The 20,629-nt window shown below is 54.8% G+C and overlaps 1 protein-coding gene across 4 annotated transcripts in view; it reads right to left on the reverse strand.

The window, feature by feature from the left end:
- Nucleotides 1-2,997: 2,997 nt before the first annotated feature.
- The window catches only part of NECAB2 (N-terminal EF-hand calcium binding protein 2), a 38,815-nt gene continuing 21,183 nt past the window's right edge, over nucleotides 2,998-20,629 (reverse strand). For 2 of the 4 annotated variants that reach the window (XM_040254052.1, XM_040254050.1), the window contains exons 4-11: nucleotides 15,698-15,834; nucleotides 13,067-13,185; nucleotides 12,805-12,884; nucleotides 9,897-9,950; nucleotides 9,287-9,399; nucleotides 5,685-5,762; nucleotides 5,183-5,274; nucleotides 2,998-3,499 (exon numbers count right to left, since the gene is read on the reverse strand). In XM_040254052.1, the coding sequence (XP_040109986.1) occupies nucleotides 3,471-3,499; nucleotides 5,183-5,274; nucleotides 5,685-5,762; nucleotides 9,287-9,399; nucleotides 9,897-9,950; nucleotides 12,805-12,884; nucleotides 13,067-13,185; nucleotides 15,698-15,834 (702 nt within the window). In that variant the 3' untranslated portion in view covers nucleotides 2,998-3,470. Of the gene's footprint in view, nucleotides 4,329-5,182; nucleotides 5,275-5,684; nucleotides 5,763-9,286; nucleotides 9,400-9,896; nucleotides 9,951-12,804; nucleotides 12,885-13,066; nucleotides 13,186-15,697; nucleotides 15,835-20,629 lie in introns of all 4 variants that reach the window. The other 2 variants (XR_005723422.1, XM_040254051.1) reach the window with 2 other exon arrangements.

The raw sequence follows: 20,629 nt of genomic DNA on the forward strand, positions 1-20,629 counted from the left end.
TGGCTCTGGGCTGCTGGCTGGGAGGCTGGGCCATGATAGGAGGGTCCTGGGTAAGAACCAAGCATGGCGGGTAAGGGGTGTGTTTAAAGGGATGCTGTGTGATAAGCGGCTTAAGAGTCAGACCACTCGTTTTGAATACTATCTGCCATTTGCTTTCTCTGAGAAGTTTATTATGAACCTCCCCCAAGAATCCATTTCCCCACCAGCCAAACAGAGCAGGTTTACTGTGTGTGAGGCAACGTGAGAATTAAAAGGTGATGCTGTATGTACAGCAGCTGGTGGGGGGGACCCAAGCAATGGTGGTCTCATTTCCAGAAAATCTAGGTTGAGATGAGGAGGTGAACACAGGGAAAAAGGGAACGACCAGGCACATGGGCTCCCTGCAATATAAGAGAGGACGGCAGGCAGGGGGTGGCCTGACACTGATGCTGGAAGGATGGGGGGGCTCCTGGGGGGGTGACGAGGATGGCCCCCGGGCACCAGCGTCCCGCCTCTGACAGGCACAGATGGGGCTCCCACAGGACCAAGCCTCAGATCAGGTGTGATCGTGCAGGGTGGGGATGCAGACAGACACAAAGCTGAGGTCCGCGCTCCGGGGGCAGGTCCAAGTCCTCTCCACACCATGTGCCCCTCTACCAGGGAAGCAGCTGCAGGACGGAGGGCTGGAGTGCGTGCTCCAGCTCAGGGTGGTCCTAGCACGGGCTGTGGATCTGGCACATCTGGGCTGACCCCACCTGCCACTCACCAGCCCTGTGACTGTGGCCGGGCCCGTCCCTGCTCCCAACAGCCCTTAGCCTCAGGTGACTGACCCAGGAAACCTCCGTGAGTGTGATCCTCAGCCCTGGTGTCTTCCTTGGAGCTGGGGCAGCTGCCCCCACCCCGCTTCCCTTCCGATGCTGGCCCTTGGCTTTCACCCTCTTCGCTCCCCTCGGAAAGGAAGCCGCGGACAGCCACTCCTTCCCTGGATAGCGGTGAGGCTGAGCTTAGACCCACAGAGCCGGGCCCGTCACAGGGTCCTGGTCCATCGATGGTGACCCCCGTGCTGGCGTGTAGAGACCCTTCTGTCTCAAGTGCCCGCTATGAACAGGGCAGTCTGGGTGACATGTTCCTCTTGGAGTGGCCTGGGCTACAGGGGGTCTGCGCGTCCTGGGCAAGGGCACTCCCAGTGGCTCAGGTGCCCCCGCAGGACCACACGGGCACCAGCCCAGCCCCGAGGGGTGGCCTGTGCCCCACCAGAGTGGTGGCTGCACCACTCCCACAGAGGCTTAGGCCCTGGACTGGACACGAGGAACACAGGTGGTGAACATGTTTGGGCAAGTGAGTTGACTGTGACTGTTTTGAAAGAAATGAGATTCAGGTAACATAAGCCATTTTGCAGCCGAGCCGCTCCACACCGCTGAGCATCCCGTTTTCAAAGGCCTTCCTGCACAGTCACTCCCCACAAGCCCTCAGCTGCTTTCCCCTTCTAGGGGTTTAACTTCCAGCTGTCCCGTGTGAATGGAGTTGTACTGACGTGGCTGCCTGTGCCCGTGAGGGCACCGTGCCGCAGCCTGGGCCAGGATGTCGTCCCTCCCTACGGCTGATCCACGGTCCGCTGCACAGACGGGCCGCACTCAGGAGTCCGCTCACCCACTATGCACACTTGTGTGTTCCGCCTTCTGGCTCACGTGTGAACACATGGGCACAGGACCCTGCTTCACTGTGTCAGTTCTTTGGGGCCTCCTACACCCCCGGGGTGGAGCTGTGGGGTCGTGTGGGTCATGTGGCAACTCCATGTCCAGCTGTTGGGGGGACCTGTGTTAATCCGGGGCCATTGCTCCCCGCCTGCCTACACTGGGTGCGAGGTGGTCAGGGGGCAGGGCGGGGCACAGGCGGCGGCCCTGGGCGCTCCGGGTTTGCTGCCTGCCTTTCGGGGTCTCGGGTTCCCCGCCTGCCCATCCCAGGATGCCACAGGAGGCAGCGAGGGTGCCCGGCCCCAAAGGGCAGAGTGAGTGGAGGCTCTCACACCTTTTCAGGTGGGTGGGTGTCTGCTCTCTTCGGAGCCTGCTCTTCCTGTGCGGAACCTGAGGCGGTCCCAAGTGCCCGTGGCCGCAGTCAGCACAGATCTGTGTGACGGGAGGGCTCAGACAGGGGCAGGCCCAGGTAACAGGGGCTCCTCAGCTGTACTGCCAAGAGCCCCAACCCCCGAGGATACTGTTGCTGAAACAACAGTTGCAGAGCGGCTCGGAGTGGTCCGGGCGCCGGGGAGGTTTGTGTGGGTGTGTGTGTGGGCGCTTACGGGGGCCCCCCGCAGCAGCCTTGGTGCGAGCCAGGCAGCTCCTGTTCTCCAGAGGAGGGGTCTCCCCCCGCTTCCCAGGTAAGAAAACAGGCTGAGGGAGGCTGGCTGCAGGGACGCAGCTGGGGTTTGAGTCTGCACTTCACCCTTCTGTCAAGGCCCCGTGGTTGCACTGGTTTTGCGTGAGGCGCTGGCGTCGAGCCCTGGGAGGCCGTGCCAGGGGGACCCGCGGCTTCATGGCTCCCCAGCTGCCCGAGGAGGCGGAGCCCCACCCGGCAGCGGCGGCTCTAGTGACAGCACCGGTCCCAGCTGGGGCTACAGAGATCAGACCTGGTCCTGCCGTGAGGGCGCCGTGGCCCAGCTCCCCTGTCCTCATGCCTGGCAGTTCTGCCTCCTCCTCTAGGAAAGGGACGCAGGGCCCTCTCCTTTCGTGACCCCTGAGACTTCTGTGTCCTTGCAACTCTGCCAGGGAAATAGAGGGGAAGTCACAGAGCGTCCAGAGTCGGGTTTGAATGAAGTCTGGGGCCTGGCCTTCTGTCTGGTTGGAACACCAAGTTGATAGTGTGCAGTGAGAGACTGTGTCCAGTCAGGTCTGGCCTCTGCCCTTGACGGTGATGGCCTCTAGGAACCTGGAATGTCCCCCCTGACACAAGGTGGGCTCAGGTTTCATGGCTAATAAAGTGGTTTCCTTCCCCAGCTGTCACAGAAAATGGCACACACATACATCTGTCCCCAACGGGAGTTTATTTGGTGCTCGTCCCGGGCGGCTGTTTGCCCAGCAGGGCACTGCTACGTGGGGTCTACTGCCACCTGCGGGCTCAGCCCAGGCCTAGTGTGGGCACTACAGGGTCTCGGCCTCCTACTACGTGGAGGAGTGGCAACCAGGGAGAGTGAGGGGGAGGCGGATGGGGACTGGTCATGCGTGGCTGTCTGCTGGCGGGAGGGCCGCCTCCATCACCACCGCCGTCCAACCTCAGCAGGGCCCCGGCAACTCAGACACTGCTCTGCCGCCAAGGGTGGGGCAGGGGGTGCCAGGGGAGGGGTGCGCCTTCACTTTAAACAGTGGGAAGAGACACTCTTATTTGGAAGTATACTGAAAAGACAGCTAGTATACCAAAGTTTCTAGAAAAGAGTGGACATCCTTCGTCAGAGGGAGCAGGGCGGCAGACTCATCTGTGGGACCTTGGGGAGGCGGTCAGTCACGGCCCAGGGTGCACCAAGCAGCTGGAGAAGAAGAGAGATGGGTTTATGGTGGGGGTCGGGGGGCAAGAAGCAGGCCCTGCCTCCGCTCAGGGCAGAAGAGCGATGCCTGCAGTCCCTCCTGCATCCGGCGCCCCAGAGGTGCTTGCTGGTTGTCCCCCTGGTGGCGAATCACACGTCCAAGGAGCAGACTTGCCTTTACATTGCCCGTATGCCCATTTGAAACAGTAAAAGTGAACTTTCCAGGACGTGAACCTGTCTTCCCACCGCGGCCTGGTAACGCCGACTTGACAGAGGAGCCCCTGATTCACTGACAGAAGACACTGATGTCTGGTTAAAGGCGACGTGAAGGGGGAAGTATCTGTAAACAAAATTGCTCTTGGGTCTGTAATTTTGTACCTGCTGCTCCAGGAGCTCAGAATTTCCTGGAGCTAACATCTAAATCGGGCTCCATTCAAAAACTGGAGTACAGTTTAGAGCCGCCAGCCCAGGAGGAGGGTGTGCACTGCAGTCTGACAGGTGGGTGGCCGGCGGCCCTGTTTACTGATGGGTGCTTTAAAATTCGCCTATAGCCCACCATCAAGGAAGTGAGGGGGAAACTTATCTTGCCAGTTAGAGCATTAGATGCTTTCTTGGCCCTGGAGTCCCGTGAAACCCTTGGGAGAGGGAAGGTGATGCTGGGGAAGAAATGGGGGTTAAATTATGTAGAAGGGGGTGTCCACATCTTCTGCCCTCTCCCAGAGCCAGGACAGCTGTCTTACCTGTGCCAGGCAGGCCCTCGTTCACCAGCTGCGCCATCCAGTCAAGGGTGGCTTTACATGAAACAGGGGCCATAGCTATTTCGCATGTTTGACTTTCCACAGGTACAAAAATGGTTTCGGTTTTTGTTAGATTTCCGAAAAATGCCCACGGTGTCGGAACTTTACATTTTATATACCCTGTTGTTCACTCGCCAAGTCGTGTCCGACTCTTGGGGACTCCATGGACTGCACTAGGCTTCCCTGTCTGTCCCTCCCTGTCTCCCGGAGTTTGCCCAAGATTTTATATGCTAGCATTTGGCAGTTAGTATGTTATAGGAACCATAGTTCTTGGTGGCTACGTATATAGATATAATAATTATAAACTATGTAATATATATACACACACATCTGCATCTTTGACTTTTTTGTATACTAAGTACTGTTCAATGTTACAGTCATTTTTAGAGTTACTGCAATGAGTATCATGTGTTCTCAAATCTGTAAAAGTCCAGCCTGCCACACGCTGGGCTCGGGGCCGCCTCCCAGCCACCTGGTGCCCAGGGCCCCAGCCTTCCTGCCTCGAGGCCCCTCTCTGTTGAGCACTCACTCGTGGACTACACTTCCTAGCAGCTAAGAGAACAGAAGGCTTCCTGGGTGGCTCAGTGGTAAGGAACCCGCCAGCTAAAGCAGGAGACTCAGGTTTGATTTTCATCCCTGGGTCAAGAAGATCCCCTGGAGAAGGAGATGGCAACCGACTCCAGTATTCCTGCCTGGAAAATCTGGTGGACAGAGGAGCCTGGTGGGCTACAGTCCACGGGATCACACAGAGTCAGACACGACTGGGCGACAGAACACCCACAAGAGAACAGAAGAGTCTGTGGGCGTCTGGGTCTTGGTGCCGCTGCTTCCGCCAGGCCTGAGGTGTCCCCACTGCCCCTGTGGCGGCTCCAGACCTCCTCCCCAGTACCTGGCACGGAGATCCGGGAGAAGGCCTCAGGCTGGCTCAGCGTGTCCACCTTGACGTGCCGGAACGCCTTGCACACAGGGCTCTGTAGGTGCCTGCAACCCAGGGGGACGCCTGTGAGCTCCTGGGGGTTGGAGCGGGGTCTGAGTCTGACCCTGGGCTGGGGTCTCTGACTGATCAGCCAAGCTCAGGGGCCAGAGCCTTCATGGGAAGGTAAGAAGGCCCGGCATGACTGCTGGGGCCCTGAGGGTAGAACAGCCTGGTTCTCGCCTCCCTGTGAGCAGAGTTAAACAAGAGAACTTTCTTTCTGGATTTTTATCCTTGGGCAGCAGTTTCTAAACAGGAGCACCCTTGGCCTCAGTTCCCAGGGCTGGCAAGGAACCTGGATTCAGAGCCCAGGTGAAGGGGTGCAGGACCAGCCTCCTGAGCGGTGGATGCCACTGGGACCCCAACTCCTCACCACCCCCGCGGGCTGGAAGCCAGAGACCATGTGTGCCAAGCCTACCTCTTCCACTCCTCCTCCGTCTCCCAGAACTCATAGACCACGAAGGTGACACCGTCCGCCAGCCTCACGGCAGCGATGCTGCAAGAGGAAAGGCCAGAGTCAGTGGCCACACCTCCCAGGGTGCAGAGAGGGCCCCAGAGGCCCATCCCCACCACTACCCTGCCCTGCCCACAAACGAGCCTAGTCCCAGCGCCCAGAGCCAGGGAACAGGTTCCCAAAAGCTGTGGTCCAGGACAGGATCCTCTTGGAACATGCTTCCTTTCTGATCAGAACCCCCAGGACCGCCACTGGTCTGACAGCTGCATGTACAGCTCTGCTGTCTGGACCGAGGCCTGGCCCATACAGTGCCCAGAGCATGGCTGTTGAATGAATTCTAATGAAATGCTGTCTTTTAAAAGGCCTTTTTATTCATTTAAAAAAAAAAACCTGTTTTTTTTTTTCCAATCTGTAACATCCATCTTTATTAGAAACAGAGTTTTTAATACAGGACAAATAGAGGCTCTCTATAGATTAAAAAAAAACTAACAACTTAAAGTGAAAAGTAGTATCAATTGAAAAAAGATCTTGAAAACATATCAGTTTAGAGAATAACTTTCCTTCTATCTAGTAAACCATTCTGTGATAAAAATCTGATATAAAAAGAATTTCTACTATGTTAATAAAAGTTATGTGAGGCACTAGAAACTTACTGATTTTGTTTTCTTTCCAGATTATCTCCAAGATCAGATGAAGTTATGATTTTAAAAATCTGATAGCAAAGTTATTGACTATTAAGTCATTATTCATAACATCAACAATTTTATACAAATACTGGGTAAAGGTTTTTTGTACAACTGGGAAAATAAACCACATTTTCTATTTCTTTTCTAGACATGTTTTGCATGAAGGCAAAATATTTAAATCTTGTTTTTCTTTGCCATGAAGATTCTTCGAAAAAGGCTTTTCAAATAACTACATTAGCCATATTTTCATAGCTATATTCTAATTTTAAGTGGGTTAAATAATTGATCAAGAAAAGAATATGGTCAAAAAGGTACCCAGGGAATCATCAAGAAAAAAGAGAAAAACTTTTTTTCCTGAAACATAAGTTTAGAAAACTTTCTTCCATGATGTGGGATTGTTAGGGGATAAATTTCATAGGGTCGAATCAAACCCCCTTCTCATGATTTCAAGTTCTACATGATCTTAAGGACCAAAATAACATGCTGTGAGAAACAATATGGCAAGTTATCTGGAGTACAAACTTAAGATTCTCTAAATGATAAAGGTTACCCATAGGGGAAACTATCAGATTTACTTCAAAGCAGCTAAACCTTCTTTTATCCAGGTGTATATATAAGCAACATTCCATACCATTAAACACTCGCTCCTTTTTGAAATATTTTGGCTTCTAGCACACCAGTCTCCTAACTTCTAGCTTAAAAACCTACCTTTAAAAATAAAAGCATCTTCCAAGCTGTCCTCTGTAATCATTGTCTCATTTAATCCTTAGAAACAGGCCTGGCCGGAGTCCCAGGCCACTCCTGCCTTCCCGTCTGAGACACAGGACACTTACCTTGTTCCAAACAGAGGGACAGACCCAGGCTGGGGGCTAGAGCAACAGCCGGGGTGGGTGGGAGGTGGCCTCTAAGGTGGCCGACCAGGGCAGGGTTGGGGAAGAGAGGGAGGCCCGGCCTCCGAGATCACAGCGCCGCCCCCTCTGGCCTCTGGGCAGCCCTCCCTGCTCCTCTTGCCCACACGCTCAGCAGCACAGAGCCCCCAGCATCCCTTGGAGAAGGGACGCCCATCGCTTGCGGCATCTGCTGTATAATCACAGCAGCTCCAGGTTCTGCCACCCAGGATGGAAACAGGGCTGCTAATCGCATCATTACTTCATTACCTCCAGCGTGAAGTTACCCGCCAACTGCGGCTCCTGTCTCCTGATGGGATGGGCTCGGGCCTGCGTGCCACCTGGTCATTAGGGGGACCCTGGCCCCTCCCAGAGGTGGCCTCGCTCCTTACAGACTGCCCTGCTGTGGACAGAGGTCACCAAGGGATGGGCTTCATCTCCACTTGGTAATTGCAGCGCAGAGAAAAGCAATTATAGTGCTTGTGTTTGCTTGGCTGACACACAGGTTTAAGGGGCACGGGGTCAGGCCTCTGGCTGGGAGGACACAGCAGCCCGGCTTGGGGTGCACGGAGGACACAGAGTCATGCAACAAACAGGACGCCCTACTGTGTGCTGTCTCCAGCCTGCCTGCCCAGCTGTGGGCCCCCTTCTCCTTCCACGCTTTCTCCCGTGACAAGCGCACGGCTCTGGTGGCCCTGGGTGACACCTGGATGCCCACCACCCCCAGGGTCACCCAACTTGTATGCCGGCACCTCGAATGTAATGGCATCTAGAGTGCGATGTGGCCCAAAGGCCTGTGTGAGCCCCCGCCCACTCACCTGATACTCTGTGACATCTCCAGCTCAGCCCGCGTCCCCACCCCCCATCCCGCCCCCCTCGCCCCCAGCAAGTTTCTGAAGCCAAAGAATCTCAGACTCCACCTGGCCTCCTCTTTCTACAGCCCGCTTCCCATCCTGGCCCTGAGCTGGTCTGGTCAGCCCGACTCCGAAACAGATCCCAGCTCTGCCCACATTGTGCCAAGGGCCAGTCCCCTCCCTCTCCCTAGCTGCCCAGTTGCACGTCCGTCCAGCTGCCACGCGTCTGTATACAAGGGAGGAGGCAGGACTGGGCCCCGCTCCGGCCTTAGCATCTCCCCCCATAGTACCTGATAGCTGGAATGAGCAGGGCCTATCTGCCCCCCGGCCCCATCTCACCTACCACCCCCGGGTCACCCCGTGGAGCTGCACTCTGTCGTGTGTTCCTAGACATGCTCCCCTTGCTGCCACCCTTGGTCTGGGCGGGTGGGGCATCATTATTCAGGCCTCAGCACCCAGCAGCCCCTTCCTGAAGGCCCCCACCCCGTTCCTGGCCTCCGCTGCCAACCGGAATCATCTGCCCCGCTCCCACTGCCGGGAATTAGCACTCAGCAACAGCAGCAGCCTGAGTCATGCTCCACCCCCAGGCCTGGCCCCCGCCCCCCCACTTCACCAGGAAGCAGGTGGAGGCACATGTGCTCGGGAGGGGAGAAATCAGCTGGGGGGGAGTGTAGAATGGAGATGGGGAACAGGCGTGGAGCCCACAGCTACTGTCTGCCGGGAGAAGAGGGAGCCCGGCGGCTTGTGCCGACAGCCCTCGGGGACACCCCCAGATGGACGCAGGCCTTGGCAGCAGAGACCGCAGGCAGGGGCCCCTGAGGAGCAGCCATGACAGCAAGCAGGGCAGTTAACACAGAGGGCACTGGGGCCAGGCTCCACCCGACACCCCCCATGGTGCATCGCTCCACGAGGCCTCCAACCACCCAGTTAGTGGTCCCCCTTTCCAGATGAGCAAGCTGAGGTCAGGCAGACAAAGTCACTTGCGAGATTTGCACAGCAAGGAAGAGCCAGAGCGAGGACTTGCCCCTGGCTCCTGTAACTACCCGGCTAGGTACGTCGCTGGCGTCGGGGTGTTCTCAGGGACAAAGCTGCTTTGTCCTCCACCCCCAGGCCGGGCCCCCGGCCCGCGGCTTACTCACTGGAAGCAGTTCCTGGTCCCAGCGGTACCCCGCACGTACTGGCGCAGAGAGTCCAGGAAGTCGCCCAGCTGCTCAGGGCACACGGCCATCTCCTGCCGGACCAGCTGCAGGTGCTGCGGGCCACAGGACCCGTGAGCCACCCGCTCACCCAGGACCCCACCCGGCCCCGGGGGGCACAGCCCAGGACCCAGCAACCTCCCTGGGACAGGACACCTTGGTCAGAATAAACCTGACACCCCAACCCCACTACACACACTCATCATCTTTGCTCATGAAAACTGGCGAAAAATGAACTAAAAGCAGCAGTCCCACACAGACGCTGAAGAACAGACAAGGGGATTTAGAGAGGCTCGAGAAAGACTGGAAGGCACTGGGGCCAAGACACAACAGGATGAGCGGTCTGCAGAACTGATTCTGATTGAATCAGTGTCTGCTGATCACGGTGCTCCAGGCCAGAGAACACCCCCGGAGGGGACGGAGGGCACTTGCCGGGGCTGCACATCCCCCTGTGCTGGTCCTGGGTGGGGGGTGGGGGGGTCAGGAACACTGAGCCGCCTGCATCTTGAGTCCCGGCCCAGAAGGGGACAGGGCCACAGGGAGGGGTCCTCACCATGTTGGTGCCTTCTTCGTCCGAGAGATGCTGCTGAAGGTCAAACCAAAGGGTCTGCAACAACAAAGCATGCAGAGAGGCTGGAGACTGAGGCCCCTCTGCCGGGGAGGCTTCCAGGACCACCACGAGGACACAGAGCACCGGAGAGCTCCGGGCCCTCCACCCACAGTTCCAGGGACCCTCGAGTCACCGGGCTGGTGGGAGCTCCCAGGGCCAGCCCGCTCTGGGCGGGGCTCAGGCCACAGTGCTGGCTCAGGGGGGACCCAGGAAGCCAGGCTGGAAAGCCACCCAGAGGCACAGATTCCGTCTGGCTGTGGTACCAGACCCCAGAGGCCAAGCAAACCTACCGCAAAGAACACAGAGGAGGCTGCATTTTGCTGAGCCCAGAGGGCTGGGGGGTTGCCACAACTGCTGGCAACAGACTGCCCGACTTGCGAGTCACCCCCAACCTGAGATCCTGAGGAACAGAACGGTCTGAATGAGGCAGTCTGTGCTTGCTGGCCCTTGACTGACCTCGGGCTAAAGGCTTTACACCAACTCTCAGGTAACTTTCCAGACTCTCAGGTAGAGGCTGCCCCACTGTCAGCACTGCGGAAGCAAGGAGCCCATGCAGCCCCCTTCTGACCCCTGCTGGGGGCTGCCGCAGTCCCAGCACCTCCATTTCAGAGCAGAGAACCCAAGGGCAGCAGGAGCTGGTCCAAGCTCCGAGCCCGAGTTTGAGGCCAGGCCCCTTCCCCTCGATCCACAGAATCCTTTAACTTGGGCTCCCCAACAGACGCCACCTTTGTACCCTCCCTGTCCATCCTCCAGGAGGAAAGCCGTGTCCCTGGAACAGGGTGTGTGTGTCTGTCTCTACACAAGCATGTGTGTGAGGCGTGTTGCCTGGTTGTTAGAGAAAACAGAGTAGCAGATACACAAGTCTATGACCTGAGCGGTCACCACCTAGAAATTCTTAATAAAGCTGGAACCAGGGACCCCGTCAATGCACTGCCGGTCCCAGAGAGGTGCTGACTTTCCCGGAAGCAGGTTGTGGATGCAGGTGTAAGTGGGCTCCTGGAGAACGGGGGCTGCGATTCGCCCCCTAGGTTTCTCCTGGCCGGCAGGGCCACGTGAGGGTGAGGATGAAGCAGCGATGAGGGGAGGGATGGTGGCAGCCAGGTCTGCGTACCCCTCTCCCAACCGCGCCTCTGCTCCGGGGAGCCCAGGCCCCGCCAGGAGGGCTCAGGCTGTGCCGTGGAGGGCGGGGCCTGGCTCCTGCTCGCGCCCGGGGCCAATCAGAGGCCGGAAGAGGCCCGCCCCGTCTCCAGGACGCCCAGGTGCTCCTTGGTTTCCAGCCAGCTGGTTGTTAAGGCGACTGGGGCGCTAAAAATAAGCTTCAAAGAGCCTCCCTCTGGGGGCGCCCGCGGAGTTGTTATGACAACCAGGCCTCAGGTCCCCGAGGAGTCTTTCCTACCGCTCCCACCAAGTAGCCAGCTTTGGGGGCGGAGGGCGGGGGGGGCGGGAGAAGATCCCTGCGGCCCTGCAGGTGGGCTCACTGGCTCCCCCCTCAGACTCCCCCCCACCCCGCCCAAGTCTGGGCCTCGGCCTCCTCCTGGGGAGCCCCACCCAGCGCCCTCACGGATCCCTCAAAACTAACCCACAAAACCATCAAAGCACTATTTTTCCTTTGCCCTTTTGCAAAAGATATAGAAGTTTCAGAAAATCATAAATGTAAAATTGCCACTGTGACCCTACAGCCCAGAGATATCTGTTATCTTGGTTTATGTAGATGTACAGGTATGGTGTGTACATGTGTATATAGGTTCTGGTATCAGAATGTCTCATAATAATGGCAAAATAACAGTGCTAATATTAAATGCTAACTAAGCAGGAAGCTCTGTGCTAAGCCATTAAGATATTTTATCTAATCCTCACAACGACCCTGTGAGAGGTACCATTCTGATTATCTCCCCTATGGTTAGGGGAGAACTCTGAGGCTCAGAGAAGGTAAGTCACTGGCTCAAGATCACACAGCTGTTAAGTGGTATAGCCAGGATTCAAATACAGGCAGGCTGATACCAGTGCCTACTTTTAAACTTTAACTGTTTGTTCTCTTTCTTCCAATAAATGGTCATTGTTATGGGCTGAATTGTGTTCCCCCCCAAATTCATAGGTTGAATTCCCAGCCTCCAGTGCTGCAAAACGTGACTGTATTTGCAGACAGGACATTTGAAGAGTGACTGTGAGAATAAGGTCACACGGGTGGGCCCTAATCCAGATTGACTGGTGTCCTTATAAGAAACCAGGACACAGACACCTGGCTGTCTACACACCCCAGAGGAAGGCCGTGAGAGGACCAGCCCTGCCGGCATCTTTTCAGACTCCACGTGTCAGAGGATAAGCGCCTGGGTTTGAGCCCCTGGCCTGTGGTCCGTGGCTCCGGCAGCCCTGAGATGATAGCACTGAGTCACACAACACTCTGAAATCATGATTCCATTTTCCATCGCTTGGGACGGGCCGTGTCACATTTAAAAGGCTTCACACTGCCGGTCACTCTCACCTCTCCTAGACCTCACCATCCCTCAGCCGCCACTATGCCGGGTCTGGGCTGCCATCTGCCCAAGCCATCTGAAGGCCTGACAGCCCCCTTGCTGCTCAGTTCCCTTGCCGCCCACTCTCTGCTCCTCAGCAACCCCCTCCTGGCTGCCCACCCACTCTCATAGCTCCTCTTCCCCAGGCCCCATACAAGTACAAAGGTCACATTCCCGGGGTTTCCCCTTAGTCCACACCACCCCCAACCCCGCCCAGGGGCATTAAACTACCCTGACTTCCCTCTTGTAAGCTCCGGCCTAGCTCCACCCTCTCTGGGGGGCTGGGAGGGTTGGGGGGGGGGGATGGAGGCATGGATGTCGGGGCTCAGCAGGCCCACCTTGTTCTCCAGCCGTCCAATGAGCCCCGCCAGCCTGCTGATCTGGGCGTCCAGGCCGTCCTCCTTGGGGTCTGAGGTGCCTGGGAAAGAGGAACAGAGATGCTGACGGGGGCAGGGCCAGGCCGGAGCGGGAGCACCCCCTCCCCCTGATCGAGGACTCCCAGTCCCTGTGGGAGGCCCAGGCCCCATTGGGACCACTCTCAGAAGTCCTCCCAGGACCCCCCAGCCAGTGCCCCCCGACCCCAGGCCACCGCTCTCTCACCAGGTGGGAAGCTCTTTCCTTGCTCCGCAGCCATGAGCTTGTGGTTGGGGGTGTAGCGGGGAGTGGGACTCCCGGACCAGGTCTCCACTGCGCTGTGGCTGGGCCGGCTGTGGTTCTGTCTGCAGAGGGGGTAGGGGGATGCACCCCGTGAAGGGGGCTGCAGGGCCCTGACTGCTCGGAGCAGCTCTGACCAACTGTGGGGCAGAAACGTGCACGGAACTCCTGGGAGCCCCATCCCCTAGCTGCACACAGTGGCCGCTGTCTCACAGAGGCGGCTGCCCGCGGGTGGGGCTGGGATCTGAACTCAGATTCTTTCTGGGAACCCAGACCCTGTGCCTGGGAGGTTCTGTTCCAGGTTCCAGGGCCTGCGAGGCTAAGCCAGGCCCCCACCTCCCTGCGGCTCACAGCTGTCCCTTGCCCACCCTGCCTGCCTCCTGGTCCCGTGTTTAGAGGCCTCTGGGGTCGGGGCCTGGGTTTGTTAACAAGCCCCCTCTCCAAGAAAAGAAGCCATAGGACTCAGTTGAGAGCGGGCATCTAACAGGACAAAAATCCACGATCCTGGCTCAGCCTGGCCCCATGCTCTGGCCCAACCCCACCCGCCACGCACACTGATGTGCACAGACCAGGACCCTTGACATGCAGCCCACCAAACGCTGTGCCTGGCATGCAGTAGGGACCCAAGAAATGCCCAAACCCCTGTGTGCAAAAATGCTAGAAAAGTCACTGTGGACATACAAACACACACGCCCATGTGCACGGCCGACACGCCCGGTGCCCAGCATGGCCGCCGCTCGCTCTGGAATCTGCCTCCTGTGAACCTGAAAGCCCAGCATCCTCTCCCTCTGTGCCGAGGGGCTGACCACCCCCACCCCCCGGGGAGGAGAAAGGCTGGTAGTCTTGGAGGTGTTGGTCCTGGGACCTCTACAAACCAGCAGTGAATGAAACATGGCCCACGGACTGTGAATGGGTGCAGCGGGGGTCCCCCGGGGATGGGCCGCTGGCTCGAATGCGGGTCATGTCATCCCCAGCTGGGAACCAGGGTGGCTGGGGGCCCTGCAGCTGAGAGCTGAGACAGCTGAGGTTTGGGGGCTGAGAGGTGGGGGTGCGCGGGAAGCAGATGTATGTTCCCATCATCCCTACATGAGATTTGGGGAGGGAGGCAGGTGTAATGGCTGACACGTGGAGGGACAGTTGACTCGTGGGGGGACGGCTGACATGTGGAGGGACGGCTGACTTGTCGGGAAGGCAAAGCGCAAGGAATCAGCTCTAATAAGTGTGCAGCGCTCCATCTGATCTGTGACAGAAAGGAAGCCGCAGGCTTTTTAATCAAGATAGTGATGATAAAGGATGAAGGAAATCTATGTGACAGGAAATCCCCTTAACCTTGGAGACCCTCTGAATCACTAGACTGATCATGGATAGAGTCTAGGGCTTGGCTCCCAGGGACCCCAATCCCAGATGGTGTCGCCAGGGCCCAGGACTCTGCGCCCTGCATTTCCCAGGGGACTGGGCTGCAGGCCCTCAGAGCAAGCGCGTTTTGTGAACAGCATCACCGAGCACCTTTGCAACCACAACGGGTTGGGACGAACCCCCACCCAGGACCAGCATCCCGCCGTGCCAGGAGACGCCAGGCTCAGTAAGCTCAGGCACCTGGCAGCTGCGCCCATCTGTTCCTATGGCTTTTTTTAAAAAAAAATTATTTATTTGGCTTCACCGGGTCTTAGCTGTGGCACGTGGGATCTAGTTCCCTGACCAGAGATTGAACCTGGGCCCTCTGCGTCGGGAGTGCAGAGTTGTGGCCACTGGATCACCAGGGAAGCCCCTGTTAATGTGTCTTTACTTCTACTTTGCCTCAGGCACGTCCGATATTCAGGGAAGGAAGAGCACAGAAGAGCTGGTCTGAACTTGGGACAGCAAATGGCCCCCACGTGGCCCCTGGGGGCTGGCCCTGCCAGGGAAGGAGACTACTCCTCTCCAGGCCCCAGGCTCATCGCCCCAAAAAGGGGGGACCCCAGGTGTTTTCCATGTTCTCAAGGACCCGCAAACAAGGCCTTGCTGTTGTTGCTGTTAAGTCGCTTCAGTCGTGTCCGACTCTGTGCGATCCCATAGACGGCAGCTGCCCACCAGGCTCCGCTGTCCCTGGGATTCTCCAGGCAAGAACACTGGCGTGGCCTTAAATGATACTAACTAACCTCAGGAGAAAAACCACCCATTTCACTGCTGTTCAGTCTTTCTGAGGTGGTGATTTGATGGTACGGTGTTTTCAATGCCCATCTACCATCTCATAGCCTCGAAACAAAGAGGGAGCAGGTCGAGGGGTCACCAACAGGGCTTATTTTTGCGGTCATGGTATTTTTCATTCACAGCCTGAGATAACGTGTTTTCCAATGATGGTAATAACCACTGCAGTTTCCTAATTCCCCGGTTTTAAAAAATGAGCCCAACAGTGGAATAGTTTCAGATCAACAACAACAATGTGACGAGGTAGGTATACAACTGTCCCCACTTAACAGGTGGAGAAGTGGAGGAGGCAAGAGAGAGGCAGCAGCTTGCCCAAGGCCGCCCAGCCCCCAGGCACACGCCCATCCCCACCACGCAGCAGGATGGCACAGCTCACTCCCGTCTGCGCACCGGATCTGGCTGGTCTGCTCTTCGATGGCCTCCACCGCGCTCTCCACCGAGCTCAGCAGGGACTGGATCTGATTGGCTGTCTCCTTCAGGAGGAAGCGTGTCACAAACTGGTCCACGTTGCTCCCACCCTCGTACACCTGTGGAGGGAAGGGAGGGGGCACAGAAGGAAAGGGGTTGACGAGGGATCTGATACACCGACTTGGGGTCACCCTCCCAGGGCTCCAGCAGGAAGGCAGGGGCTATGGACTCAGAGCCCAAGGTTTGAGCCGCAACAGAAATCACAGTATCTACAATACTGCATTGAGGACTGAAAGGCAGAAGGCATATAAAGTGCTCAGCACTGTGCCTATCACGGAGCAAACGCTCTGTGAACGGTAGCTGCTCTGATAAAGATGATAGCAGTGACAACCGTGCTGGCGAAGGCGATGGTGGTGGCGATGGTGGTTATAGTGAAGACGCTGGTGGCCACTTCTATTCAGCTTAGTATTGGAAGTCTAGCCACAGCCATCAGACCAGGAAAAGAAAAGGTATCCAAAATGGAAGGGAAGGGGTAAAGCTGTCACTCTATGCAGACAACATGATACTGTATACAGAAAACCCTAAGGACTCCTACATTCAGGTCAAAAAGCAACAACAGTTAGAGCCAAACATGAACAACAGACTGGTTCAAAACTGGGAAAGGAGTACTTCAAGGCTGTATATTTAACTTATTTAACCTGCCACCCTGCTTACTTAACTTGTATGCAGAGTACATCATGCAAAATGCCAGGCCGAGGTGAATCACAACCTAGAATCAAGACTGTGGGGAGAAATATTAACAACCTTAGGTGTGCCACTCTAGTGGCAGAAAGTGAAGAGGAACTAAAGAGTCTCTTAATGAAGGTGAAAGAGGAGAGTGAAAAAACCGGTTTAAAACTCAACATTCAAAACCCTAAGATCATAGCATCCAGTCCCATCACTTCATAGCAAATAGATGCGGAAAAAGTGGGAACAGTGACAGATTTTATTTTCTGGGGCTCCAAAATCATTGCAGACAGTGACTGCAGCCAAGAAATTAAAAGACGCTTGCTCCTTGGAAGAAAAGCTATGACAAACCTAGACACCATATTAAAAAGGAGAGACATCATTTTGCTGACAAAGGTCCATATAGCCAAAGTTATGGTTTTTCCAATAGTCATGTGTGGATGTGAGAGTTGGACCACAAAGAAGTGTGAGTGCCAAAGAATTGATGCTTTTGAACTGTGGTGCTGGAGAAGACTCTTGAGAGTCCCTAAAGACTTCTGTGAGCTCAAACCAGTCAATCCTAAACAAAATCAACCCTGTTCAATTCATTGGAAGGACTGATGCTGAAGCTGAAGCTCCAATACTTTGGCCACCTGATGTGAAGAGACAACTCACTGGAAAAGACCCTGATGCTGGGAAAGATGGAGGGCAAGAGGAGAAGGGGACAACACAGGATGAGATGGTTGGATGGCATCACCGACTCAATGGACACGAGTTTGAGCAAACTCAAGGAGATGGTGAAGCACAGGGAAGCCTGGTGTGCTGCAGTTCATGGGGTTGCAGAGTAGAACATGACTTAGCGACTGAACAATAACAGATAAAAGACCCAGAACTGCCAAAGCAATTCTGAGGGAAGAAAAAACAAAGCAGGACGTATAACTCACCCAGACCTCAGACAGTGCTACAAAGTTACAGTAATAAAAACTGTGATTTGGGCACAGAAACAGACATATGGATCAATGGCACAGGACAGAGAGCCCTGGGGGGAAAAGGACTTATGCCCAATTAACGTCCAACAAAGGAGGCAAGAATATACAATGGGAAAGACAGGCTCCTCAGCAAGTCACGGTGCTGGGAAAGCTGGACAACCGCATGTAAATCAATGAAGTTAGTACACACCCTCTCATCAGGCACAAAAATAAACTCAAACACAACACATGACACCATAAAACCCCTAGAAGGGAGCACAGACAGAAGACTCTCTGACATCAGCCGTCCCCATGTTTTCTTAGGCTCGTCTCCTAAGGCAACAGAAATAAAAATAAAACTAAGCAAATGAGATGTAATCAAGCTTTCGCACAGCAAAGAAAACCATCAAAAAGTGACAAGACAACCCACAGGATGGAGAAAATGTTTGCAAATGTTGAGCCCGACAAGGGCTTAAGCTCCAAAATGCACAAACTCACACAACAAGAAAACAAACAACCCAATCGAAAAACGGGCAGAAGACCTAAACAGACATTTCTCCAAGGAAGAAATACAGAGTCAGCAGGTATGTAAAAAGATGCTCAACATCATTAACTATCAGAGAAACACAAATCAAAACTACAATGAGGTTACTACCTCACACCAGTCAGAATGGCCATCATCAAAAAGTCTGCAAGTATCAAATGCTGGAGAGGGTGTGGAGACAAGGGAATTCTCCCACACTGTTGGCAGGAAAGTAAGCTGGTGTGAGTGAAAGTGAAAGTCACTCAGTCGTGTCAGACTCTTTGTGATCCCATGGACTATACAGTTCATGGAATTCTCCAGGCCACAATACTGGAGTGGGTAGCCTTTCCCTTTGCCAGGGGATTTTCCCAACCGAGGGATCGAACCCAGGTCTCCCACACTGCAGGCGGATTCTTTACCAGCTGACCCACAAGGGAAGCCCAAGAATACTGGAGTGGGTAGCCTATCCCTTCTCTAGCGGATCTTCCCAACCCAGGAATCAAACTGGGGTCTCCTGCATTGCAGGCGGATTCTTTACCAGCTGAGCTATCAGGGAAGCCGCAAGCTGGTGTAGCCCCTATGGAAAATATATGGAGAGTCCTTAAAAACTAAAAACAGAGCTACCATATGACCCAGCAACCCCACTGCTGGGCACATACCCAGAAAAAACTAGAATTTGAAAAGATACATGTGCCCCTATGTTCATAGCAGTACATTTACAATAACCAAGACATGGAAACAGTCTCATTGGCCATCAACAGATGACCAGATAAAGAAGAGGTGGCATATATATACACAGTAGGATACTACTCAGCCATAAAAAAACAATGAAGTGTTCACGCCATTTGCAGAGATTATCTAGCGGTTATCATACTAAGTGAAGTAAGTTAGCAAGACAAGTATCCCTTATTATGTGAAATCGAGACTATGACACAGATGAACTTATTTGTGAAACAAAACAGATTCACAGGCACACAGAACAGACTTGTCACTGCCGGGGGGTGGGGGGGTGGCGGGAGAGGGTGGTTTGGGAGTTTGGGGTTAGCAGATGTAAACTATTTCATATGGGGCGGATGAACAACAAGCTCCTACTGCATAGCTCAGGGAAATATATTCAATATCCTGTGATAAACCAGAATAGAAAAGAACATGAAAAAAAAAAATATATATATATAACTGAATCCTTCTGCTGTACACCAAAAACAACACAACACTGTAAGTCAACTCTATTTCAACAACAAGAAAAAAAGAAAAACACAAAAAAACCCTCCTGCCCTGATCAGTAGTGGGGTCGTGTCTGTCAATAACCACTGCGCCCTAGTCTGGTCAACACAGTGAGACCTCGTCTCTCTTGTTAAGGAATCTCCTAAATGTTCTGTATGTCCCTTAAATAAACAATTAAATTTTTTTTTTTTCAAACAAGGTGGATTCTATGGGCGCTGGGCATTCGTGCTGCTACTCAGAGAAGTGAGGGAAGAGGAGCCAGAGGAGCAGGGCGGATGAACTGTCTCTCAAGAAAGTGCCTGAGACTCAGTCCTCAGAGGGAGTCTGGGGGCCTCGAGAGGAGGAACTCTGGGCATAAGATGAAGAGGGCTTCCCACTGATGTTGCCCTGTGATGTGAAACAATTTCCTCTCTTGTCAAGAGTCTGCAGCAGGGACATTGCTCAAGGCTCCTGGATCGGGCTGAGTGTTTTTTGGCTTTGAGACTTGAATGTGGGTGGGAGAAGGCTCCGGCTCAGCCAGGTCACTCCAGGGTGACGGTGATGGAAATGATGCCAAGCTGAGGGGCTTGGACCCCTCAAGCCCCATGTGGCTCCCTCTGACCTCCCCTGCCAAGACCCCAGTCTCTTGAGCCACCTGCCTCAGCATCTTGGGAGTCTGCCCAGTCCCTGACCAGGCGAGGAAAAACAGGGCTCTCAGGGAAAGAAAATTAAACCATCCATCACTCTGACTGGGAATTAATTGGCAGTAATGGCACAAGGGAACCGCAGCTAGAGACAGAGAGACTGAGAAATGGAGGCCAGGGGCCAGGGAATACAGGTGGAAGGTGAAGACAGGCCAGAGGAGAGGCGGCCTCAGGCAGGGAGGCTGGGGAGCCTCCTGCACCAACCACCAGACAGGGGCGCTGGAGGCAGCCCCGACGGCAGGATGCATGCCAGGTTCTGGCCGCCAGATGCACCTCCCTGATCAATTACCCTTCCCAGCAGACAGCTGAACTCACACGCGATCCAGATCAATAGGCGTGGGAGAAGCAAATGGCCCCCGAAGAACAAGACATACAAAGTAAAAAAACAAAACTGAAGAAAAAAATGAGAGAGAGAAAGCTGCCTGAAGCCATCAAGCAGAAAAAACCGCTTAGTTGGCTGTGTTAAAAGCACCCAGATAAGAGACTGAGGATGCAGCCAGGGGCCAATGCATGTAACTGGTTGCTTGAATTACAAAAGAAAAGGCAAGTTATTTTCAAAAGAGTAAAAATGCAGCTTGTAGAGTCCTGTCCTCCACCATCACTGATGCCTCAGCTGAGGCCAGCACCGCTGATTCTAGAGGAAGACAGTCAGAGCTGGGAAGTTTGCTTTCTGTGGACAGGTTACTAACATGAAGGAGGACAGAGAGACCTTCAGAAATCTGCAAATCTCTGGAAGTTTATCAGATAAGCACCCTTCCAGCAAAGAATGCCCAGGAGTTTCTCCCAATCTCCTAGGGTTGAACGAGATAAA

This window comes from Oryx dammah, unplaced genomic scaffold (assembly GCF_014754425.2).
Source record: "Oryx dammah isolate SB20612 unplaced genomic scaffold, SCBI_Odam_1.1 HiC_scaffold_13, whole genome shotgun sequence".
NCBI lineage: Eukaryota > Metazoa > Chordata > Mammalia > Artiodactyla > Bovidae > Oryx > Oryx dammah.